This window comes from Rhodnius prolixus, unplaced genomic scaffold (genome assembly GCF_049639745.1).
Source record: "Rhodnius prolixus isolate KJV_2025 unplaced genomic scaffold, Rpr scaffold_5, whole genome shotgun sequence".
Lineage (NCBI taxonomy): Eukaryota > Metazoa > Arthropoda > Insecta > Hemiptera > Reduviidae > Rhodnius > Rhodnius prolixus.
The window spans coordinates 34,599,808-34,626,720 of NW_027411624.1; the positions used below are offsets into that span (position 1 = coordinate 34,599,808).

Below are 26,913 nucleotides of genomic sequence, written 5' to 3' on the forward strand. Positions count from 1 at the left end.
GAAGCTAAAAGTAAGGAATTTCTGGTAAAACTAGCCCAGATTTTCCACTTTTGCTATCTTTTGTGAAGTTCTGTTTCCAAAACAAACCGACCTAAAACGTATAATACAGCCTTGGCATTCAAATTGAACTCCGAAGCTAAAAGTAAGGAATTTCTGGTAAAACTAGCCCAGATTTTCCACTTTTGCTATCTTTTGTGAAGTTCTGTTTCCAAAACAACCCGACCTAAAAAATAAATACAACCCTTGCATTCAAATTGAACTCCGCAATCTAAAAGTGAAGAATTTCTTGTAAAACTAGCCCAGATTTTCCATTTTTGCTATCTTTTGTGAAGTTCTGTTTCCAAAACAACCCGACCTAAAAAATAAATACAACCCTTGCATTCAAATTGAACTCCGCAATCTAAAAGTGAAGAATTTCTTGTAAAACTAGCCCAGATTTTCCACTTTTGCTATCTTTTGTGAAGTTCTGTTTCCAAAACAAACCGACCTAAAACGTATAATACAGCCTTGGCATTCAAATTGAACTCCGAAGCTAAAAGTAAGGAATTTCTGGTAAAACTAGCCCAGATTTTCCACTTTTGCTATCTTTTGTGAAGTTCTGTTTCCAAAACAACCCGACCTAAAAAATAAATACAACCCTTGCATTCAAATTGAACTCCGCAATCTAAAAGTGAAGAATTTCTTGTAAAACTAGCCCAGATTTTCCATTTTTGCCCTTTTTTGTGAAGATCTTTTTTCAAAACAATCCAACCTCAAGAGTATAATTAACCCCTGGCATTCAAATTGAACTCCGAAACCTAAAAGTAAGGAATTTCTTGTAAAACTAGCCCAGATTTTCCACTTTTGCTATCTTTTGTGAAGTTCTGTTTCCAAAACAAACCGACCTAAAACGTATAATACAGCCTTGGCATTCAAATCGAAGTACGCAAGCTAAACGTAAGGAATTTCCAGTAAAACTGGTCCAGATTTTACATTTTTGCCCTATTTTGTGTAGTTAAAGCTAAAAATAAAGAAATTCTCGTGAAACTAGCCAAGATTTTTTATTCGTTTCCTTTTTTTCTGATTTCTACTTCCTAAACAAACCAACCTAACGTGTATGACACAACCAAAGTATGAAAATGGTACTCTGTAAGCTAAAAATAAGGATTGTTTAGCAAAACTATCCACGATATTCCACTTTTCGCCATTTGGTGAACTATTACTTCCAAAATAAGCCGACCTAAAGAGTATAATACTGCCCTGGCATTCAAATTGAACTCCGAAGCTAAAAGTAAGGAATTTCTGGTAAAACTAGCCCAGATTTTCCACTTTTGCTATCTTTTGTGAAGTTCTGTTTCCAAAACAAACCGACCTAAAACGTATAATACAGCCTTGGCATTCAAATCGAAGTACGCAAGCTAAACGTAAGGAATTTCCAGTAAAACTGGTCCAGATTTTACATTTTTGCCCTATTTTGTGTAGTTAAAGCTAAAAATAAAGAAATTCTCGTGAAACTAGCCAAGATTTTTTATTCGTTTCCTTTTTTTCTGATTTCTACTTCCTAAACAAACCAACCTAACGTGTATGACACAACCAAAGTATGAAAATGGTACTCTGTAAGCTAAAAATAAGGATTGTTTAGCAAAACTATCCACGATATTCCACTTTTCACCATTTGGTGAACTATTACTTCCAAAACAACCCGACCTAAAGAGTATAATACAGCCCTGGCATTCGAATCGAACTACGCAAGCTAAAAGTAAAGAATTTCTTGCAAAACTAACCCAGATTTTCCACTTTTGCCCTCTTTTGTGAAGTTCTGTTTTCAAAACAATCCAACCTTAAGAGTATAATTCACCCCTGTTATTCAAATCGAACTCCGAAAGCTAAAAGTAAGCAATTTCTTGTACAACTCACCCTGATTTTCTACTTTTACTAATAGAAGTAGCTTACATAATGTTTATTGTCTTAATTTGGCTTGTGAATCGAATTGGGGAATTACAAAATAAGGAATATCTAGTAAAACTAGCCAAGATTTTTATTTCTTCTCTTTTCCCTGAATTTCTACCACCAAAAATAACCGACCTAATGTGTATCATACAACCCTGGCATGAAAATTGAACTCAGAAAGCTAAAAATAAAGAAATTCTCGTGAAACTAGCCAAGATTTTCTTCTCATCCCCTTTTTTTTCTGAATTCTACTTCCCAAACCTAACGTGCATCACACAACCAAAGAATGAAAATGGTACTCTTTACGGTAAAAATAAGAATAGTTGAGCAAAACTATTCACGATATTCTATTTTTTCCCTCTTTTGTGAACTATTACTTCTAAAACAAGGCGACCTGAAGGGTATTTTATAACCCTAGCATGAAATTCAAACTCTGCAATTAAAAAATAAGGAATTTCTTGTAAAAGATTTTCCATTCTTTTCTTTTTTATGAATTTCTACTACTAAAACGTGCTGACCTAATGTGTACCATAAATCCGTAACATGAAAATCGAACTCTGCAAGCTTAAAATAAGGAATTTCTAGTAAAACTAGCCAATAATTTCCATTAATCACTTTTTTCTCACTAGCCAATATTTTCTATTTTTTCTCAGCTTTATAAACTGCTGTTTTCAAAAGTAGCCGAGCTAAGGTGTATGATATAATCCTGGCATAAATGTAGAACTCTGAAGTTACAAATAAGGAAATTCTTGTAAAACTAGCAATGATTTTTCATTTTTTCTCTTTTTTCTGAACTTCTAGCTTCACAATTAGCCGACGTAATGTGTATGATTTACCCCTGGCATAAAAAGAGAATGCTAGAACAGGAATGTAAGGAATTTCCACTTTTTCAATTATCTTCTATTTGTTGTTTCTACATCGTTAGTAGGTGTGTGTTATGAAAGCTGGGTGTAGAAATTTAAAGTCAGAAGGGGAAACTGTGTAATTTCTGGTAAAACTATTTAAGTCATTCCATTATTTTTCTATTTTCTGAAATTTTATTTCCAAAACTAGATTACCTAATATTTATGATCCAACCTTGGCATGAAAATCGAACTCTGAAAGTTAAAATGAGGAATTTCTAGCAAAACGAGCCAAGAATTCCTATTTTTTCCTTTTTTTTTTTTAACTTCTGCTTTTAAAACTAGCTAATATGTATGGTACAACCCCGGCTTGAATATCGAATTCTGGAAGTTAAATCTAGGGAATTTCTAGCGAAACGAGCAAAGACTTTTTTGTCCCCTTTTTTTTTATGAACTGCTACTTCCAAAAGTAGTCGATCTAATGTTTATGATCAAGACCTGGCAAAAGAGTAGAATTTAGAAGTATAAAAAAGGCTATTCTAGTAAAACTAGTAATTATTACCTTTTTGTTCCGTTTTCCTGAAAATCTAGAACCACAACTTGCCGTCCTGTACATTATCCACCTCTAGCATAGAAATAAAAACGGAGCTAATGAGTTTGTAGTTAAACTATCGCAGATTTTCCATTTTTTCCAGAAAAAAAAACCTCTACAGCCATACTATAAAACTACAATGTTGGCAGTAGAAAATTTGAAATTCCAGTAAAACTGATGTTGATTTTCTATTATTTCCTTACGTGCACGAAACAAACAAAATAAATTATTTTATGAAACCAAATTTAACTTTTCATTATATCTATGGTGAAGGTGAAATTCGTATTAAGACTTAAATGCTTGATTGGGCTTAGCTCGGGCCTGAGTAGAACTGTATTATGTACATGAACAATAGCGCTCACCTTAACATGAAACCTATTTTTCTTGAAACAGTTCTTTTGGCTCTTCCCAGATTATTTTTGCTAGATTCTATTTAATTTTTAACAAAAATTCAACCTTTCATAGTTCCGTGCCCTTCTTCACGAGAAGAGCGATTTCGATTAAATCTAGGAGCCCATTTCTTCTTTGTTGAAAATGATTTCCTGATTTCCGTTGGCGATAAACCGGGGGGGGGGGGACATTTGGTAGATCCAGACGACCAATGAGGTTTATCGAGGCGATTTGTCTACCAAGAAAAATAAAATTTCTGCCTGTGCAAGGCCGATAACTTTTCACCTTTTCCTGAAAACAATCTTTCATAAAATGTAATTAAATTTCTCCTCGAACTTATAAGGGGAAAGAAATGAAATAAACACTAGTTAATTTTCCTTTTTTATATTAGAGAGGGTATGTAAATTTCATGATCTAGAGTACAATTTGTTGTTTTGTTTTTTCTTTAAACTAGCACTTTATAGACATATTATAGATTCTTCCCTAAATTTTGTTGGAGGAAGGATTTGTTTTTATTATAAATGTTTGCTTATAAGTCTTAGGATGAAATAATATCAGAATAACCACATAACAATCAACTGGAGGTCACAAAATTTACTTATTTTGAAGTTTGTTTTTTTTTCCACATTTATTTAAAGCAATAACAATTTTAATTATGAATATCACAACTGCAAATGGTGTCGTTAATAATGATAATTTTTGTAGCATTTATTTTATAGCATCAGCTATAATTATTATTATTTTTTTTTTGTAACTATTAACAGCTTTACAATCTAGTAACTAAATTTATACCGTACTCCAATCGTGGTTTTTTTTAATTTATTATTATTTTTTTAAATTAACATTTTCAGTTTTGTTCATATAAATATTTACAAGGAATCAATTAGATACCCAAACTATGCGAACACAATTACAATAGTACAGACCAATATTTTTAATAACGATTACATAATATTTATATTATATACTTACAAATAATTAACACTATAAATTTGGTCATGAAGCGTAGGTTGAAAGAATTTTATAATATATAGGCTGTACAATTTGTTATTATATTTCTGTTCTCTCGTTCTCGCTCTCAGTTTTAATGTTTCATTTCGAAATCACATTTTCTCTTTAAAAAAATGAGAATCAAGGATAAGCCTATTTCCGGAGGAGAAAAACAAAAAGAAAAAACAAAATTCTAACTCAAATAAACAAACACTGTACAGATAAGTTTTCAAATAAGTTGTTGATCAAGATAGAAATACTCGATCTGTTGATTGTTTTGTTTTCTAGTCTGCGCTTAACATGTATTTCACTGTAGCACCAATCCAATCTGAAAACAATTACAATTAGTAAGTCCATTGGTAAAAAGTATGGAAAATCTGTTTTAGCAAATTTCTATGGGCGCCTATATGGACACTTGTTATTTTTGTTTTTCGCGAAATATTCATTTCAGGAGAGTATTGTTAGTAGTTACGTCTTCGTTCTTAAGTGTCATTTAATGAACATATTACTTATACAGTGTTAACGAGTATTAAATGAGTTATTTACTTTGAGAGTTAAAGAAAAATTAAAGCTAATACCTGTCTTATTATTTGCTTTTTTTTCAAGCTTTCGACCTAGGGACAAAGTCTTCTGCTCACTAATTAATATCTCATATTTAAATTGCAATTATAATATCGGGTAGCTGGTTAAAAACAGGGTGTTTAGCCACAAAGGTTATCTGTTGAGGTTGAAAATAATAAAAAATATGGAAATGGGCTATTTCTCTTCCTCCTCAGATTAACCTAACTGACCAAAAATGTTCAACTGTATTGTTCTATAGTGAGGAATGTTGCTATAATTCTTAGTTGGAAGAAAATCACTTGGCCGAAAGTAAAAAATCCCTGTTTTTTAAAACACGTATTGCAGCGCATTTGTTTAAATTTGTTCATTTGTTTAATTTGTTAGCAAATGCTACGCAATTGAAACTTTGTTTTTAGATTTCTAAAGCATGCTTACAATCTACACATTTATGGACAGCCTAGACGTCAATGGTTAGAAGTTTTGTAATATAGGGAATACAATTTGCTATTTGTTGGAGACGTATTACAATAAGCCATGTAGTTGTGAACGTATCGCGAAAATAATACGACTGGACGTTAATTGATATTGTGTAAAGCAACTAAGCGCTTTGCAATAAAGTGAATTATACAACTTGGATGCGACACAAATGTATCCCGAGTTTGCTGGTTGTATCTCTCATGGCACCAGTTAGTTAGACATATCCACTACCTGTATTTCACTAAATTTAGGGTAAATAGCAAACTATTTTAGTTGAATTTTAATGATTTAGTAAGAGAAAATCATTTAAATGTTTTACATCATATTTTTTCCTAAGAGATTTTATAATCTATATTAATTCAATCTTTTACAGAATTTTTTAGGATAATTTTCTGTTTATTGTTCCAGCAGAATCTTATTTTAGTTGAATTTGGTTCAATTAATTCAATTAAATTATTAATTAAGTCTACTGCTGCCAAAACAACGAGCAATTTGATGTTTATCGAGAACGCAGATGAGTAAAGAAATTTAAAGTAAGAAGTAATAAATTTCAAGTAGTAAGAAAAAAGAACTTTAAAGTAAATCCAAACTTAGTTTTAAGTGAAACACCGAAATATGAGTAGTTTTGAAACTTATACGTGTATATGTAAATTACTGTTCAAAAATAAATAAATATACATAGATACAAAATAATAAAAAATAATAATAAACCTTATTAGGTTGAATGGGCGGACATCTCCAATTAAAAAGATAATACTGTAAATTTCCATCTCCAATGCCAAATTTAAGAGGTTCAAGAAATTCCTTATTTTCCATCAAGTCCAGGGCATTGAAAACATCAAATCCAGCCTGCAAACAGCAAGTGTATTAATTAATGAATTCCACTCTCAAAAAGATCGAATGTACATACAATAATCACACACTTATGAGATGAAGACCAAAAGTAACACATAAATTTTTACTGAGAGGATTGTTGCCGCAATCACAATAGTAAAAGATGTAGGAACCGTCTTAGGGCTAGTAGAAAATCACCCATGTTGTGCTGTCTAGGAATAAACGCGTGCTGGGAAAATAACATATTAGTTCCTTTAGTTACTGCTTTTTATTTATTTTAAATTTCTGAGCTTATTGGTGTCCAGAGCTTGTTTCAGTTAAGATAACAATGTAACCGAACAGTGAGCTGTAAAAAGCTCCTAGCTAGAGAAAATCTGAGGGCCAGCAGCTGGATTCGAACCTAGGATCCCCGCGTGGGAATCTAGTACGTTAACCAATGAGCTAATTCATCTCTTCCCTCTTTTTACTTATTATTAGGCAATTTTTTAAAAGAAGAAGCGCTCCTCAGAGAAATGCGTTAAAAAGAAAGCCCTTCGAATGAACTATGCCACGGATCTTCTATTCAGCCCAAGACCAAACTTGATACTCGACCCTCTCCTCTCTGTACTTTAGATTATTGTGAGATCAAAATGAAAAATTGTTAAATCTTCACCCAAAAGATACGACCATTACCGGGAGAAAGTTGCAAACATTCTGTAAAATCAGCTGTAGTCTTCCATGAAAGAAAAACGACCTAAAACGGTACGAAAGTTTATTCAATATCAAGAAAAGATTAACCACGAAGGATGTCAAAGAATACTGGAGTACGAGAAATCTACAAAGACAACCTCTGGAGTACGAGAAATCTAAAATGAAAACCTTCGCAATTATAAACTGATACAGATTTAGGTGATTTCTCGTTTTTCAAAATTTAAAACGTGAAACTTTTCTTCATGAAGGATAAATTTTTCTCAGTGATAGAGTATAGTATCTTATCAATCGGTCTCTAAAATATTACTGAAGGATGAAAACTGATACAACAAATGTTGTAAATAATGGGTTCACTTTGCTAGATACGATAAAATAATATTTATAGATATAGATTTATATTTACAGTTAATATAATTTTGGTATTGCCCTTGAACTTTGGCACCTAAATAAGAGAGTGATTGAAAGAAAGAAATTGTAAACCTAACGATAATTTTCGAAAAATAAGGCTCTCCTTCATATTATCCTTATATGGTTTTTCTTTTTTGTATTTTGTCACTACTTATCTGTCTACAATTTCAAAAGTAGAACATGGAGTGTACATTATAAACATAATAACAGGAATACAAAGTAGCAAATAAATCGATATTCATAATGAGTAGAAGTAGCCTAGCAAAAAATGATTTCTACTTTTTTTTAGGAAAGAATAATAAAAATAAATAGTAAAGGGAAAATCTGCTCTACTTTTGAAATCAGTGAAATACATCTCTAACTTATGTAAAATTAAGGCTCACATTTTTGGCTGATATTAGTGCATCCGTCATTAAGTCTAACCACGACGTTTTTGTAGAAACATTGTAGAATGAATATGCTGCTTTTAGATTCCGATGTACAGCATGGTGCATTACAGTTGATGGTAAGGTATAATAGCTCACCAAATCTACAAACATAAAAAAATATGTATAATATAATGTACAAATAAGCAGTTAAAAAAGATAATAGCGAGAATATTAAACGATTTTATTCATTTATTTAAAAAAAACCTTAAACATTTATTAAATGTTGGTTGGCTGTATAGTGATTCAGAAACCATTCTAAAAATAAAAATGATAGGCAATACAATAGATTCAAAATGCAATGGATATCATCATTGCTTTGGCTACCATAATTCACATTTCCTCAGTAGGTAATGAAATGACTAATGCTTAAAAACAAAAGTAGTGCATAAAAATGAAGTTTCTGAAAACATCTGCAAATCCGAGACAGGACTGGATGTTCACCAATATGCATGCAAAAATCAACAAAATTTTGTTCTTTTTTTTCACAAAAGTCCATCATTGCGCTTCCAACTAAATATTCAGCAATATATTTACAGTAATTTGAAATCAGAGAAGGGGATAGTGCACTGCCTATGCGCAGATCCCTGGTATCAGATCAAACTTTATGTTTCTTATCCATTTCAGTGAAATTTACGATTGTAAAAACTTAAAAACATTAGTAAGAATTATATATTTCTATAATTTGGAGATTAATGCAAATATTAATGAGAACCTTGTGAACTGCAATAAGAAAAAGTCAAATGATTTGACTTCTTTCAAGATCTTTTTCTTTTCAGAAATTTTTTTTTAAGATGCACAATAAACTTACTTATAAATTGCCATTTAAGCTAAATGTATGATTTAATCAGGTAAGGGTGCTAGGTACAATTTCATTTATCTTCTTCTTCTTCTTCTTCTTAGTCAATCCTCGTTTACCTTTCAGTGTCGAGGTGCCTTCACTAAAACCTTCCAGCTATCCCTATCCTCATTCAAATTTCTATTTCTTCACCAATCCAAGTTTTTCCTTCCGAAGTCCTCCCTCACTATCCCTTCCCATGTTGTGCGCGGTCTGCCCCTGCCTCTTTGACCCTGCATCTTAGCCTCATAACAAAGTCTTGCTATACGGCTTGTGTCCATCCTCATCATGTGCCCAAACCATCTTAGCCTGTGCTCTCTCAGCAGCTCTTCCACCGGCCTGACGACGAGATTAGACCTTATAGTAGAATTTCGTATTCTATCTCTCCTCGTCTTTCCCTCTATTTTTCGAAGGAAACGCATTTCTGCTGCCTATACCTGACTGCTGTGTTCATTTCATTTATACAGGTATTTATCTAAAATTTGGTTTTCGTGGAGAACTTTCATTTAAAATTGGGAGAATTGTAGTAATCATTAAAAGAGAATTAAAATAATAATAATAATAACCAGTAAAACAGAGGGAAGGGATTAGCTATGCGGTTAGCGTACTGGACTCCCACGCGGAGGTCCCTTAGATTTTCTCTTCCTAGGAGCTTCTTACAGCTCACTATCCGGTGATTGACAGTGTTGTCTGTAACGAGAGAACACTGTCCGGAGGCCGGCAGTGCACTGAAAAAAGCTCCGGGCGCCAATAACCTCAGATATTGACGCGCCTTAAATCATTTAAAAAAAAAAAACAAGAAAAAGTGATAAGAGAATTCCTAGATAGGAAGCAGTAAAAGTAACTCGTTCTCATAACTCACCTGTAACTTCCCCATCGACTTCGACAACAAATGCATCAACTATTCCCGGCTGGGGAAGAAACCAATGTCTAAATTCATCTTCAGAGAAAACGGGTGCAAGGTCAAACTTAGTTAAATACTGCAATAGAAAATCTCTATATCAGTTATATTTCTTTGTTGGCTCATCTAAAAAAAAAGCATTTTTTTTTAACTACTGAATTTTCCTACATCTGTAAGCAATTTTCTAGCTTTAGGAAGATCGGTTGCTGTCATCTTCCTAAACCCTGGTGTTTTAGTTTGTTCAGGTAGTTTATATAGTTTTAGTGTCCTCTGCATTGTCATGTTTCTACTTAGATGCGAAAATTTAACTTCAATCAGTTTTTTGGGATTTAAGGAACGATGCCAATACCTGCAAGAAAACAATTTGTTAGGCCTATCAGTGAAATATTACCCTAAAATTTGTAAAGCCAAAATTCTCGATTTTATTTTTTGTTTCTGATATTTAAAATTTACTTGAAGACTTTTTTAATGAGCAAGTTAGAAGCATATTTTATTTTAAAAGTTAAATGAGATCAATAAAATTGGACATTGTATGTCGTTTTTTACTCGATTCGTTAAATATAGCCTTGATGGATTACTTGATACATTGATAGTAGTTACTTTAAAGAAAGATGATGAAATAATTTATTTAAAGTAATCAAAACCTTGGGGAAATAACGCTTAAAACGCATGCAAATGTAACCTGTTCAATCTATACAAGTAAAAAATTTTACGAGGATTCGGATTCCTTAAAATAGGCTGTTTAGAAAAAGGAAAACCAGTGGAGAATCTTGTGTCGGAGGAAAATAAAAGAGAGGCTTTACAAAGAGAAAGCAATTCCTTCTAAAATGAGGTCACAACCAAGATGAAACCATTCTTCGGCGTGTGAACATCAAGTGAAAATTTCTGCAGGCTATTCAAAATCCTGTGAATGGTCACCAAGCAATCCTCACTGTAGGAGTTATCGCACTATTTGGAAATGAATGTTCTTCCTTACCCGAAGAGATCTTTAAAGCTCACAAACTTTCACAGACCACTATTATTTGAGAATCTTTGCTAACAGACTTTCACAGCTGTAAAGATGCGAAGTCATTAATCACGTTCTTCTTTTCAACTTTTACTTGCCTTTACTCTTTTAATTAAATTTGAGAAAAATCGTTATCAGAGGGGAGATAATTCAAAATATTCTTACTCTAAAATTTGGCGCGATAATTAATTAAAAATTAAGATAAAAATAACACTATAAAATCATTAAAAACTGCCATCTGTGCCACATTCCAGTAATCCAAATCGTAAAAGAAATGGGAAAATAAACTAGAAATCTATCATATTTAAATTAACGTTTTTCGGAAGATGCAAGAGGTTTTTTGATGGTTATTCATTACAAAAACAAAACAAAGAAAATGAAGCAAGTATTTAGGAAACTTACCTGCAGGTACCAACTGGTTTAGGAAGAACAACACCAGCTGTATAAACCGCTTGGAAAATTCCAGTTAAATTAACTCGCCTAGTAATTTCCCTGATTAAAACTGGAGCCACACGTTTGCTTCTCAGTTTCTTGTGCACACAGAGAAAGTTTATTTCCACCATTGTTTGCATCCTTTTAACAATTTATTTATGTTGACAAACGTATTTTAAGAGTAATTACTATATTGCTAAGTTTCATGAGATTTCAAATAATACTAACGAATTGTAAATAGAGAGTTTGGCCGGTATTGCACTAATAAAGCCCACTAGTTTACCACTTTTGGTGACTCTTACGCCGCAATGCCATTCCTTTCTCCATCCAGGTGGCTGCAAAGCCCTGCAATTGCCATTTAAACAAAAATATATTTAAGAAATAACATTTAAAAACAATCATAGATGTTATTAACCTAAAGGACGAAATATACCATTTTAGAAAATGTGATGGATAATCAAAACGAAACATAGCATCATCATCTTCAACATAATTTTCAGTAAGAAGAGTATAAAGCTCTTTCAACACCAGCGGATCATCTAGGACTAGAGTATCCCAGGAAAAACCATCGGGCAAAGAATATGGCTCCTGTCTTATCTCTTCACGTTTCTTATCGGACTCAATTGGTCCACTTTCGGTTATCTTTTCATCTGAAAGAAATCATTGACAATAACAACCAAGTTTTTAAGGCGGCAACAGGTTTTTGGCTCATCAGAGTTAGTAAATCCAATAATAGATTGAAAGAAATCATTGACAATAACAACCAAGTTTTTAAGGCGGCAATAGGTTTTTGGCTCATCAGAGTTAGTAAATCCAATAATAGATTTTCCTAAAGTATTTTTAATAAATTACTTTCCCAAGCTAGCCCATTCTTTTTAAGTATTTAAGGAAAATTTCTTATACCAGTCTTATTCTCTCACCATCTATCTATAATCGTAAGTTGCAAACTTACGAGCTTAAGGTCCTTATCCTAAAAATGCCATGATTTCAGATTATTCACGGAGCCCTCTACATTAAATTTTTTTGGCTATATGTATTGCTAAAGAAGTGCAGTATCCCTTAGAGTATATCTTCCGATTCCGCAAGAGATATATATTATCTGCGGAAAACATAGCATTGAATGCAGCTAACAACGGTTCAGAATTTCAATGATTACTTTTTACCACTGAAAGAGAGCCTTTATATAACAAAAATGACGATGGGTCACTTTTCTGTTAAATTTCTTTGATGTGCACAATTTCAAAAAGGACATTAACACAAAAAGAGCAGAGCAATGTTAGAGTAGAGACGCTCGCAGCATTATAGAAATTGTTAGACTGTAGTCAAAGTGTAGACGAGCTCGGGATCAGTTACTGAATCAGTCTACAGTTTCAAGAGAGATGAAAGGATAAGTCATACAGACATAAAGGACTCTCTCAAAGTTAAAGGTGGGTGGAGAATGAAAAAGCAACTTCTATTAATCTGAGATTAGGTTCACGATATTGGTGATGGGACAGGTTGGCGATAGATAGAAAAGCTTTAGGTTGTTTGCCCTTAAGCTTACTGTCCAATTTGTTCGGGCTGCTGCGAAGTAAGGGAACTTCATTCAGGTTTAAATTTCTGTCGCTTGGTAATGGTAGTTGCTTTAATTGGAACAGCTATGAGGGTCCGAGAGCGGCTTGCGTTCAGCTTTTAAAAAGTGTCTAATGATTAGCAGTTAATAAAAAAAAAGACCTAATCAACCAGCCTGACTTGACTTGCCTATCCTCATCTACACAAAAGTCCTTTAACTAAGACCATTAGCTTGTGATAATTTTAAGAGATAACTGTTAAAATCTGTGACCAAACCAGATAAGTTGGTACATACCCATTCGCGGAACCGGTTGGGTACTCCAAAACTGGTACTGTTTCTGCATCGCTTCTTCCGTAGTCTTTGCTGGTTTTTGTTGGAACGTAAATACTTCCATCGCTTTTTTGATTTCCTATTAAAAACATAATGGTTTTATTAACGATGCAATTTCTGGAAAAGTGACCCTTTCAGAAAGATTAAAAAAGTAATTGTATTTAATAACTCTTAACACATGAATGAATTAAGACAATGAATATTCTCTTTTTATTTCTTGAGTTTCAAATAAAAACGTTTTTGTTCATAAGAGCATTAAAATGTTTAACCTTTTAAAAGTAATTAACTAGCACATGTGATACAGGGTTATATTAATAAAAAGTGATTCATTTAGATAAGTTTAAAATATTTTCACGTTATCTTTTATAAGAAATGAGTTATAAATCTAACAAGAAAAATAGCATTCATTTCATTTTAGCAAAACTAAATTCAAGCAAGCTAGAACTAAACTTAGAGCCATTCTAATTCTGCATTAGTCAGTTTCCGAATTTTTCAGTTAGTAGTTTAGTGACCGAAGAAGTGTTTAAAATGTAATAGAACAAAAAAAAAATATTTACCGCACTAAAAATGTAAATAGGAATTTTACCTGGAAGGATAGATTGCAGCCAGATGCAACTTCCCTATCGTTGACTTTGAGAGATTCAATCTTAATCCCTTCATTATTGTTCTGTCTTCTTCGTCTGTTTCTTTTTTTAGAACTAATTCAACACCAATAACGTTAACATCAAAAATTACAATGTCTATTATTTAAATTGAAATAAAAGCATTTCTGATAAACATATTGCGTAGACTTAAATTTCAAAATTTAACGGACCAGTATTATTTCTTTATTAAAACAAAATCAATCTTGATTTACCTTTTAGATTTTGCATTTTCTTGTTTATCTGCTAAGCCATTACCGCGGTCTTTATTTTCATTTTCGTTGTTGTCATTCATGGTATAACTAACGAGCTAAATGGCACACAACTAAGGTTAGATAATTTGTATACCAAAAACAAAGAAGAACCGAGAGAGTTTATTTAATCAAATACATTCAGAATTATATTTATACAACTACGGTATAACCTAATCGATCAAAAGGAGGCTCTAAAAATCAAGTCAACTGAGTCATCAACTGTAGGTCATCTACCGATCCACAACTTTGTAGCCTCCCTGAATAAAAACAGTGTAGCCAAAAATTATAATAATATTGTTAACGAAAAAACTTACTTTCTTTATTATTTATGAACAATCCATTCTAAATATTAATAAAATTGCTGAATTTATAACAAGTATGATTCTTCTAAGAACGTTTTCTTTTAAAATTTTGCATAAATGAAGAAATTTTTTAATGAATCCCACATTTTTAGATAATACTACTGCTTTGACCAAAAACTTGATAATTTATAATTTTAATAAAATTTAATGAAATTATTATAACAGTAAAGAAGATACACATTTAATAAGGCTTTCCAATTTTTTTAGTTCGTAAACGTGATACTAGATGGCAGATAGGTGCGTTTCAAAAATTCAGTTACTGTTAAGAATGCTTAGAACTTACCATACATGAACACTTTTAAATGTAGAGTTTAATAAATTAAGAGAATTAAATTTAGTAATAATAGATACAACAAAATATAGAGTTGAATTTTGTTTTTTGTGATCTCTTTTTTTTTAAAATATTTGGACATTATTATCCAAATGGTGTGTGGATATGTTTTACTAAATACTCATACTTAGTTTGGTTGGTCATTCTGCTACATCCTTTTGTACCTGAGAAATTCGAATCAGCTATCACCTAGCTGTGTGGCCATTTTACGGGAATCATTATTTTGAAATTTAATCCGTTTGTAACCTTTGGTTTCATTATGTAAATAGTGCGAAACAGTTACTGGTTTTTTTATATTGTTAATTTGAAAAAAAATATTGTGGCAAAAAACTGTGTACTCTTCAGATAAGACTGATAATACTGTAAAGGAAAATTCCAACTTTAATACAAGTAAGACTTCTTTAAATATTTATTAATATATTAAATGTTTGAAGTTGTTTAATGATAACTAAAGATTTAATTGAGGTTTTTAATTAATATTGATAATCATTTAGGTGTAAGGTTGCGTATATTTATCTAGAAAGAGGTTGTGCATTTAAGTCAATAATTCACAGTACATTACTTTTAAATATCAAGTTTTTATATGTTCCAAATTTCAATTAATCCCTCCTTGTAATTATATTAATTGATACAACTTCTTCTTTTTTTAAAAATTTAATTCAAACTTATCATTCAGAGATAGAGGCTGCTTCATTAAAGCATCACTAATAGCGCTAGCATCTAGATAAAACATTTTCCCACGAAAATTCTATTTAGAGCTTTTGTGAGTAAGGCGAGTAAGGAAATATTAAATGTTATGCTAGAATCCCAATTAAAAAATAAATGGATTATCAGAAATAAAACTTTACTGATTAGACTTTTCATGTTTTTGCGATTTTCTGAAAAATGGTACTTAGAAGAATTTTCTATAAAGTTTTCAACCTAATTACATGAATTAGGTTTACAATTTTTGTTCGTAATATTTTTCTTTGAAAATTGATTAATAGTACTTACTGGAAAATAGTTGGTCCTTTAAGGCGCCATTAACTTACAGACATACTTTTTAAGAAGAGTAAATAAGACTAAGTAGGCGAGGAGGCAATTCAAGATGCCTAAGATTCATTGATAGGCCACAGCAGGTTGAGTAAACACTTCGCATGGGCCTTTAAGGTGTAGCCAGGGTAGATTTGACGGAAATAAGAAGAAAAGACAAACGTATTTCTTATCAGTATGTCCTCAGAGTGGAGTTTTTACTCAGGAGTCCCTATTCAGACTCTCAAGTCTAATCAAGCAGACTGGACTGGTGACTAGTGACAAGCAACTAGAGGGTGTCAAACTAGTTATCGTGAGTGGGAGAGGGAAAAGCTGACCGGCCAATCCCCATAGAATCTAATCTAAATCTACATTTATATACAATATTAGAAATAGAGAATGCAGACTACAGTTGGATCCATATTTCTGTTAGATGAAGCAGAGTTAAGCCATTTAATTTAGACAAAAAAGAGCCAGTATTTTACCAAAAAGTATGTAGTATTTCTGTCATCTACACACGCACAAAATACAGTCCAAATTAAAAAAAAATCAAAAGGTCAAAATGTGTATTTTCCGTGAAAGCTCAAAATAATAGCTTGTTTGCGTAATACTTTGTAGAAAATGCAATTTGCGATCCTTGTGAAAGAGGCAATTTTGTTTGTAGAGAAGATACTGATAAGGATTTGGATCGAAGCCGGCAGAAATCGTACAAGTTCGAGTATTTCCGTTACATTGAACTTCAGTGTCTGGAGGGAGATTCCACACTGATGTTATTATACAATAGCCTAGACTGAGATATGTTGAGCCAGTCTTTGCCCGGTTGTTGTTAGCGTACAGTATCCAGACGGTTACACGTACTTTGTTCATTCATCGTGAATGTTCATGAAAATTTATCGTCTATAGTATTAAAACAGTATTGTAAAAAATTAAAATTAATTTTCTCTTGCATTCTCCTCACTATAAAAAGAATAAGTTTTTCTGGCCTATTATTTAGTGCTTTTCAAAGTAATTTTTTAAAAAATGCCGGCCGGTGAAGAATTGAGCTCACTTTTGGAACGTAGGGTCCAGATAAATGAAGCTTTGGATCAAGGCATACAAGTGGAACATCAATTTAAAGCACATCGTTCAATTTACGCTGAATTTCATGAATTTACTAGGAAGCAGATCAGGGAATATGAGGCTTCATTTAATAAGTCAGTTTGCCTAATTTTCTTCTAATTCTTTTATTTTTTTTTAAAAACAATCTTTTAAATGCATCAAAACAAAAAATGAATTTATTTTATGTAATACAGCGATAATTATAAAATGAACCTCATTTTTGAGTGAAACTTATTGATGTATTGATGGAAATTAAAAATTATTACATTCAGATTTTGTTTTGATGCAATTTTTTTTTTTTGTAACAAATTTGTTGTCATTTTATAAATCTTAAATTTATGTGTTTATAATTAACAAAAAAGGGTTAATAAATGAGAAATATTTAATTACTTCCGACTCCGTGACTCTACTTCTTTTTAAGATAACAGTTTTTCAAGATACCTGATATCCTTTAAAAGAGGGTATAGAGTGCCCAATACCTGCGTGATTAGGTCAGTGCCAGGGGGACCTGGGAGAACATGTTCCTTTCAAAAACTAGCCTGGCCGGACGTCTAAGTGGTTTGTCCCTTCTTATCTGAAATAATTCGATCTGAATAGTTATAAGATGATTTTGAGTGTTTTTGCTACGGTTTTGAATCATTTTATTATTATTATAAAATTATTTTATTAAACTATTCTAGAACTATCATGCAGGTACTTTTGTATGTACCCTTATCAATAATCGAATCCACTATTTTTTTTAAACTACGTAAGTTACCTTTGTACTTACCAAAGATCAAACCTAATTATTTATGTTAAACGTTCATAATAAATTTTGTAATTTTCTGTTATATTAACTTCATCGTCTCTTTTATTGTTCATGCTGATTTTTTTCAGTTAATATTACGCCTACATTTTTTTATAGGGTTGTATAATAGTTAAAGTTTGGATGAAGCAAATTTCAAAAACTTGTAGATAGATTTGACTATTTTTTACTTCAATTTTCAGTGGTTACGTAATTAATTTTGATATACACGTAATATATTTTGTTGAGAAGACAATCGGACGAAAGCTCTGTAATTTTCTCAAGTCTCAAATTTCAAAGTGGGATACTGAAAAGTTAGTTTGGCGATAGTGTAAATTTATTTTAATAAAAGATGTTTCGAGGAAAGCGTTATAACCATCAAAATCCATACAAAAAACTAAAAGTGGATTTTATCCAACAAAGCACATATGTTTTTGTTGCATCCCTGACCGGTTTCGGACCTTCATCCATCAATAGAGGAAGATTAATCTGTTTTTGGGGCAGAGATTTCGATTTCACTGATGTTTCTACCTCGCACTGAATCACATATTCATCAACAATTTATTTAAAAATAATTACTTTCCGGCACAAATGAAATAAGTACAATTTACTCTTCCCCCCCTTAAATTCAAATTCGCGTGTCCCCCACGTGTAAAATACAACTCCAAATTTACAATTTAAAAATGAGAAAAACATATGTTACTCTTAAATCTCCTTAACAAAAACTTACAGTTTAAAATGTTAAGTATAAGGGTTGATTAAACGCCAAAAGGTACACAAATCAGCAAGTACCCAACATTTCATTAATACTTCATTAATATTTAAGTAATTCTACTGCATTAATTTTCATTAATAAGTTATTTTTTAGAATTTATTAGATGTCACAGACCCTTATGCTGGCCATTTTCGTCTACAAAATATATGTTCAAGTAGCACTGTAGATTGACTGTAATATCTAGTTATCTATAATAATGAAACTATTAATTACAGGTTAAAAAGAAAAACGTTACAAAAAATAAAAAAAAATTATGAGGCTAAAAAATTCAAAACTTTCTTTTAAAAGAAACTTCACCAACATACATCAATGATTTTCAAAAATCGTCGGTTTAAGTTCATTCTTCGATTAAAGTAATTGTTATTTTATGAAGTAGTCAAACGTTTATAATAATTATCTGGCTTTATCGCAAGTAACATAGTTTTCTTCAATTACATTCTCAATGTAGGTATTCATCCCACAATGTTGTATATATGTAATATAAAGTAAATAAGATATGCATATTTTTAGGACAGCTAATTATTCCAGTATTTTACTATAAGTAAAATTAGGGGGACTAAATTAAATTACAATCGAGAAATCAATAATTGTTGTTGAATAATCTACTTGTTATAACTGTGTGTTATTTGTGCTCACGAATATTTCGGTAAGACGAATTCAAGACAGTAGCCGACTCTAACTTTGTATTTTTCTACTTTAACATGCATGTACATATTTATGTGATTTATCATAATTATAACAAAAAAATATTATAAATGAAGTGGCCAGCATAAGGGTCTGTGACATCTAATAAATTCTAAAAAATAACTTATTAATGAAAATTAATGCAGTAGAATTACTTAAATATTAATGAAGTATTAATGAAATGTTGGGTACTCGCTGATTTGTGTACCTTTTGGCGTTTAATCAACCCTTATACTTAACATTTTAAACTGTAAGTTTTTGTTAAGGAGATTTTTGTACCTTTTGGATAGATTTTCCTTTTTGTCTATTTTACAAAGTTACATATCTGCTTTACAGATTTTTTTAAAATTTGGAATAAGCAATTCTATAATTATAACCTGATAAGGTGTTAAGTCGGAACCGTAACTACCACTGGAGAGATCTTTTTAAAGAATGATTATAGTTGCGGTCCCCCAAACCATCCCCAATAACAATGTTTTTGAAAAAGCGTAGGAAGGTATTTGTACGTGAATATCAAAATTAAACTGCGATTTCAGTACTTCCTTTTAAGAGGAGTAAGAAAAATAAACTACGATTGCAGTACTTCTCCCTAAAAGGCAAAGATTTTTTAATCGAACGACAATTCATTGATTTAAATCGGTTCACTCATTGATTATTTAAACGATTGCAGTACTTCCTCTTAGTAGGTGCAAGAGCATCAGCAACGTAGAGGAGCTTTAACCACTTATTCGAGCTGAATTTTATCAAAATCGTACTAAGCGTTATAGAAATATTGGTAATAATAGTTTTAGAAAGGGCCTTATTTGGGTGGGGCGAACTCCCCTCCTTATGAGGCACGGCGTCGAGACTTTTAAAGTGCAAATCTGTACAAAATTTCGATTCGAATGACACTTCGGTCGGTTCACGTGTCGATAATTTGAAACGATTGCTATACTTCCCCTTAACAAGTGTAAGAGCTGATCGCCGCTTTAATGTTACGTAGGGGAGCCCTAACCCTATCATCCTACCAAATTTTATCAAAATCGGGCCAAGATTTACAGAGTAATTAGTAATAATAATTTTGGAGGGGGCCTTACATAAAGGGGGCTAACTCCTCTCCCATTCGATGTACAGGATCGAGACCCCCAAAAGGCACATCTACATAAAATTCCGAATCCAAAGACACCTCATTCATGAAAATCGGTTCACGCGTTTAGGCGCTACGTTGTTTACAAAAAAGGTAACAACAAGAACAAGAACAACAAGAAGAAGAAGAACAAGAACAAGAACATTTTTTGAAAAAGCGGTTTTTGCTCATTTTCAGCAACTTTTTTCTCGAAACCTATTAGATCTGGGTGGTTGCAAAAAAATTACAGTTATGAAGGATGGTTTGGAGTAAGATTTAAAGAAAATTTGGGAATTTTATCTTTTATAGAAAAAGAGAAAAAAATTGTCAAAGTTGGGTGTTTTTCAACGTTACACTTTTTCGTGCAGTTTTTGATGGTCAACCCTTATACAACTGTCCTACCGGACAGTTTTAATATTAGGGTAACTTTGACCCTAATTACTGAATTTTTTTTTTTTTCAGTTTTTGAGATATTTTGTAAAAAGACGCACAAAATTCACTCTTTTTTTTTTTTTGGATTTGAGGACGGTTACACGTGGTGGAAACACAATTTTGAAAGTAGGCATAAGTGCAATACTTTTCTTACGTAATAAGAGAATATAAAAATAAATAAATACAAAAATCGATATTTTTTTGCTTAATAAAAGAATGTTGTTTTAACTTCTACAAAAATCCAATACAAGTCATATACAAATATTTGAATAATTTAAATAATTGATTCTAAGAAATATTAATAATTAATGTTAATATTTACAAGATATCGATCAAAATGTCCGAGACCACTCCTATTATTAGAGTTTTATGAATTAAGAAGTATGAGCAAAATAATAGCAAAATAAAACGAAAATAGGTAGAGTAACAACGCAACTTATAAATTATGAATTTAGAGAACTTCTTTGGTTTGTCATTGGAGACTGAGCAAATAAGAAATTAGCATTCAGAAATAAAAGAAGTATTTGATTGAAAATGAGTGGCCATTATGAATGAATTATTTATTTATTTGTTAAACGGTGAAGGTTGCTTTATTTATACACTATATGAGTGTATATAGATGAGGTGTATACTATACAAACACAATATTCTATCTGTGTGTGAGTAGAGAGAATTTTGTAGAGTTTCTGTGTATTTATATGCGCACTATAATGTATTGTAGCAAATCATGCTTAGAAACTGAATGCATTTCCTTATTTATACTTACAATACTTTAGTATTTTTAGAATACGAGTTATAACATACTCACAATTTTATTTCAATTCAATCAATATCAAATGCCAACTTTATGGGGGAAATTTAAATCTTGTTTAAAAAGATATTTAAAAAAAAAGTGTCTTGAACAATAGTTTTTTGTCTTATATTCAAATATTTCGCCACGAATGTATGCTTTCATCTGTGGTTCTGATTGGAAATGAGAGTATGATTACTACGTATAAAGGTTTTGTGTCTGGTTTATCATTAATTTTAAAAGATTTTGTTAAATCTATTACCTCCATCTCTTTTGTTTACTTATTTTCTTCATCCATAATCCAAGGATTATTGTTTTTTTTTTCATTTACCCCAACCCCAAATCCTGGGAAGACAGAAAACAGCCCAGGATCTTTGTGCATTTCATTCAAAACTAGTAATGAATTCTAGGATTATGGTTAAAGATTCGACATTATTCTTATTATTATTATTTTAATCATTTAAGGCGCGTCAACATCTAAGGTTATTGGTGCCCGTAGCTTTTTTTCAGTGCATTGTACGGCCTCCGGACAGTGTTCTCTCGTTACAGACAACACTGTCCATCACCGGACTGTGAGCTGTAAGAAGCTCCTAGGAAGAGACATTATTATTATTAATTATTATTAATTCGTTATTATTTTATTTCATACATTTCTTTATATTATTCCACTTTCTCTTACTAACTTACTAGTGTAAGAAAGAGTCTTGCAATCTCCTTAAATTTTTACAGATAAACAACGTTTTATAATTACTTGCAAGATGATAAAGAGCCTAATTTATTTTAAAATTATAGAAAAATTAGCATAAAATTCATTAAATTTTAAGTAGACTTTTGGAGCACTCTATTCCAGTACAGTACTTCATTAAATTGCTTGCTTTCTTGCTTTGTCAAGCGCTAACAATGTCATTTAACGTTAGGGATACCTACTGGCAATGCCAAGGTGGATAGATAGATACCTGTAGAAGCAACTAATCCCTACTGACTGAACTCGAATTTAAACTGCCTATCGTTCTAAACTGTTTAATTTTATTTTTTTGTTTGTTTTAATTCAGAAATTGAAAGCAGACTTTTAACTTTCTCTTTCGGCAGCATTTAGTGAAAGTTAGCCATGTTAACCAGTTTTTTTTTTTTTGAAAATTAGAAAAATAATTTTTGGGGCAAATTTTTGGTGTAAACTTACAGATTTTAGCGCTGAATCTTTTTTTTTTTAAGATTCTACTTCCGGAAAGAATGGTGGGTGGGGTCTGAAAGTGGTGAAAGGTGGATCCTGAACCAGTAATGTCTCTAGTTTTGCCGGAAATGTCACTCAAAATTAGCCGTAAAATTTAGTACTAAATCCAAAGCAAAAAAAAGGTTTTAATTGCAAGGCGTGGTAATTGCAGGGCAGACACCATGATTTATTATTTAGAATAACAATATTAATTGCAATTTTAAATTAATAAGCTTAAGATTATATTTGATTATTTTTTTTAATTAAGCCGGAAGATAGGTTAATTGCTGTGGAGATAGTGAAGAACTTATTGCCGAAGCGAACACTATTATGCATATTTCCTGTTTAGCGGATCTATTTAATCAAATATGTTCTACTAATTCAGTGATTAAGAACTGTTCTCTTAGTTAAGTTACATTACTAATCTAATTGTTTAAATAAATTTAATAACAACTACAAGGGAAGGGATTAGCTATGCGGTTAGCATACTGGACTCCCACGCGGAGGTCCCGGGTTCGAATCCAGCAGCTGACCCTTAGATTTTCTCTTCCTAGGAGCTTCTTACAGCTCACTGTCCGGTGATGGACAGTGTTGTCTGTAACGAGAGAACACTGTCCGGAGGCCGGCAGTGCACTGGAAAAAGCTCCGGGCGCTAATGACCTCAGCTGTTGATGCGCCAAAAAAAAAAAAAAAAAAAAAAAATAACAACTACAGTATAATTGATTATAATTAATCGAATGATTGATTAATTTATTTATAATACGAGATTTCTTATCAGTAATAAAGATAGCTAACCTTAATCCCACAGTGATGTAAAATATCCTTCATTTTGAGCTGGTAAAGAACCGTGACCAAACTGTTGGTAGCACTGCTAACGGACTGGAAGTAGGTCATTTTACCATCGGAAACATTTTTTTAGACGTAAATGTCGGTCTTTTTTTTTTTGTTACGTATGTGCGTGTAACTAAGTGCTTTTCTAGGGTATCCAAAAAGGTCTATCCATTTCACGTAATTGTTTTTTTTGGGTTTGTCTTTGTAAATACTTTAAAAGTTATAGGTGTTCAGAGTAAATAATTAGTCATCAAAAATCGTTTGAAGTCGTTATTGAGATGTGCCTAACCTCTCCCCTGAAATATTAAATTTTGAAGTATCTGAGAAAAGTTGGAAAACTCCGAAATCTATTCACAAATTTTGTAGATTCACTCATGTGAATTTCTTACCGCCTACAATCTGGCATTGGACATAAACACGTTAATATAATCTAGAATAGCGCCTTGATAGTGAAATGTCCGTTAAGAAGGGTATGCCTTACCAGTATTAGAGTTGGTGGGCTGAAGTAACTGAAGTAAATTGAGCGCTCAGATGTTCAAAATACTGTTTTTGAAGCGGGGCATCTCCTAGGACACCCGCTATTTCTAGTGGAATCCTAGAGAATGATCTATATATCCTTGTTCTGGATCCCGAATTACATCCTAAGAAGCCACTGGCCACAACGGTCCAAATTTACGTATACTAGGCTTGAAATTCTACTCTTCTAAATTTTTGTCGAATGTTTTATATTTTTGAAGTATTTTGTTGCCTCGTATGCAGAGAGGCCCCACGAATCTCAGAAGGAGAAAATAACAGAATTTCTAAGATTGGGTTTAATTCTTGTAAAAATAAGATGGTCAAACGATTGAAGACGCCAATCTTGCGGAAACTTCTAATTTGTTTTCAAAAAATAAATGGTCAATCAAATTACTGTCACATCAACTAGATGATAGCCTCCTCTTTCATCTCCGTCATATTACCGTGTCAGGATGTGCCGCCAAGTGCTGCAGTAGTAGCGCCCTCTTTCTTTAATGTCATCTATGTGATACATAGTTTTTATGAATGTTACTTTTTGTCCTTATTTTTCCCTCCTATTATATAAAGAGTACCTGAGTTTTATTCACGTATCTTATTCAATGGATACGTGCCTTTTCAAGAACATCCTTATAAGGTTTTCTTTTTAACCTTATAGTTCTTACTTATAACATGTCATCTGGAAAATTATGTGTATATATATATATATATATATATATATATATATATATATATATATTGTAGGCGCCTTACACCCAGATGCAGAAGACGAGATTTTTAGACAGGGTTTACTCTCTAGTGTCCTTAATGCGTAAGACCCCACCATCTCGTCAAGGTTGGACACAAAGTGGGGTCTAGGCAGGAAGAGCCAGGGTCATAAAGTGGGCGAATCCTAAAGCTGAAGATGGAGAAAAACTGATGCTGAAGAGATAAATATTCAGAGGATGCAGGAAGGCGGTTATTGCTTCTTCTTCTTCTTGCCGATGAACGAGATGCACTGTATGGTAGACTGGAAAGAAAAGTAAACTGGAAGCAAAGGTTATAAATGCGAGGCGGGAACAAGAAGCGCGGGAAAATGCGATGACGGGATAGATAAGAGAAGGCTGTGTGCGACAGAGCATAATATATTCATTTATTTTTCTTAAAACGTGTGATTTTTATGGCTGAGATAATACTTTTAGTATTCTATTCTGCAAATATGTAATGTAGTTTGAGTTTATTGGAAGGAGAGGAGAGAGAGCAGACTGGTTTATTCCGCTATTTTGGATTCTATAACAACGTGTTTAACTTGACAAAAATTAAAGTGTCCAATGAAAAGAAGTCAGCTGAAATTTATCAATTATTCTTTTTAGTTGAATAATTATTTGAACCAAAAGCTCCAGATTTCAAATTAAAAAAAAGGACAAAGAAGGAAAGGATAACGTGAAAAAATGGAATCCTGCAACTCCTAGTTTCCTCTCTTATATTCCCCCATTTCGACTATGGTTGCTTAGTGTATGACGCGGTCTTTCTGGTGATATTGAAGCTAAGCTCAAGCGTCTCATGAACTGCTTCATAAGATCTATTTTCAGCATTTCCAGAGACTCTCGCATTTCGCACTGCTACGATCGAGTTGAAGTGGCTTTTCCCCTGTCTATCGCCGCCAGTATTTTTTGGCTTCTTTACTTTTTCAAGTCATCCAGTCTCAAAGGCCTTCCTATATTTTTCAACTCCTTAAGTTTAAATCCTCCATCCATTCCCGTAATACTAGATCCCGCTCTTTCGATCTCTATATTCCCTCTCACCGTACCTCATCCTCTGACAAATCCTTCCTAATACGTGCTACCTCTCTGGAACTCCTTGTCATCATCTGTCCGTCATGCTTCTACCCTATCCATCTTTAAATCCCTTCTGTTCAGTTATCTCCTTTCTATTCAGCTTCCTCCGGAATTTTAGTTGTTTTAATTTATTTTCTTAATTTCTATTCTATTTTCATTTTTTGTAAATACTTATGTATATTTTCTGTTTAATCACAGGCCAAACTATTAAGGCCTCTAATTGTTCCTGTATTTATTCTTAGGGGACAATTGTCCCATAATAATAAATTTATTTTCTATTCTATTCTATTCTGTCCTAAGAAAAGTGCAATCTAGGCTTCCTCTTTTTTGCTTTAAAGCGGAAGTAAGGTTTAGTAAGCACTGACAGGAAAGAGATGTGATAAAAGTTTCGGATTTTGTTAGTGAATTTATTTAATTGGTCCGAAAGAAAGTTTAAGCTTCTTTACCGGCTTAAGCAGAGCTTAGAAACCCTATGTAATAGCTAACCTAAAAAAGAGTGTTCCCACGTTTTTATTAGCATCAATTTGCTGAGGTAATCCATGGAATTATCAATAGAAGCCCCGTTTGAAGGAACTGATTGCACGCGCAGTCAGTTATTGAAGAAATGAAAGGGATAGCGGAATTTTGACATTGACCTCTCTCGAATCTTGAAAGAGTAAAACATTCAGGGCAGATTCAGTATTCTGACCCAATACAGGGATTTAGTATGCAAGGAATTACCAAAACCCACCACCCTGGATCTTACCATCTAAACGGGACGTCCCACTATGAATCCCCAAGACATTATGGAACCTGGAAACAGGCTTTTCAAGAACTATTACAATGTGCCTGCTTTTAATTCGGGGGATAGGCCAAACGTTTGATGAAATAATTGATAACATTTTAATTTTGTTCCCAAACTTCTTCAGTAATTCTGTTCAGATTTAGTTTGCTTTGAAAACATTTCGAACAGTTCTATACAAGGTCATCTTATAAATAAACAGTGTAACAATGACCGAAGAACAAACAACAATGGCTAGAAAACAAATGAATAGTAGTATGGACCAGAAGGGTTAATCAACAAGCGTTACACTTCAAA

The 26,913-nt window shown here is 32.4% G+C and overlaps 2 protein-coding genes across 3 annotated transcripts in view; one reads left to right on the plus strand and one right to left on the minus strand.

Annotated features, from left to right (window-relative positions):
• Positions 1-4,596: 4,596 nt before the first annotated feature.
• On the minus strand, positions 4,597-14,548 carry Nmt (N-myristoyl transferase). 2 transcript variants are annotated; one of them, XM_074134919.1, is made up of 12 exons: positions 14,407-14,548; positions 14,054-14,148; positions 13,784-13,895; positions 13,162-13,276; positions 11,749-11,965; positions 11,544-11,660; positions 11,286-11,456; positions 10,046-10,226; positions 9,839-9,956; positions 8,097-8,242; positions 6,493-6,630; positions 4,597-5,071 (listed from the first exon to the last, which is right to left on the minus strand). In XM_074134919.1, the coding sequence occupies exons 2-12, from the start codon at positions 14,131-14,133 to the stop codon at positions 5,051-5,053; spliced, it is 1,416 nt and encodes a 471-aa protein (XP_073991020.1). In that variant the 5' UTR covers positions 14,134-14,148; positions 14,407-14,548; the 3' UTR covers positions 4,597-5,050. The 2 variants fall into 2 exon arrangements, with proteins under 2 accessions (XP_073991020.1, XP_073991019.1); XM_074134918.1 differs by lacking the exon at positions 14,407-14,548 and having other exon boundaries at positions 14,054-14,336.
• Positions 14,549-16,616: 2,068 nt separating this feature from the next.
• The window catches only part of Swip-1 (EF-hand domain-containing protein D2 homolog Swip-1), a 97,086-nt gene continuing 86,789 nt past the window's right edge, over positions 16,617-26,913 (plus strand). The window contains exon 1 of the mRNA XM_074137432.1: positions 16,617-16,989. Coding sequence (XP_073993533.1) covers positions 16,817-16,989 — 173 coding nt within the window. The 5' untranslated portion in view covers positions 16,617-16,816. The remainder of the gene's footprint in view (positions 16,990-26,913) is intronic.

Coding starts and splice junctions, on each gene's coding strand:
- Nmt (XM_074134919.1), bottom strand. CDS start 14,133: ATGAATGACAACAACGAAAATGAAAATAAAGACCGCGGTAATGGCTTA. Junction 13,277..13,783: donor GCTGCAATCTATCCTTCCAG/GTAAAATTCCTA, acceptor TGTTTTTAATAG/GAAATCAAAAAAGCGATGGA. Junction 11,457..11,543: donor AAACTCTCTATTTACAATTC/GTTAGTATTATT, acceptor AATTGTTAAAAG/GATGCAAACAATGGTGGAAA.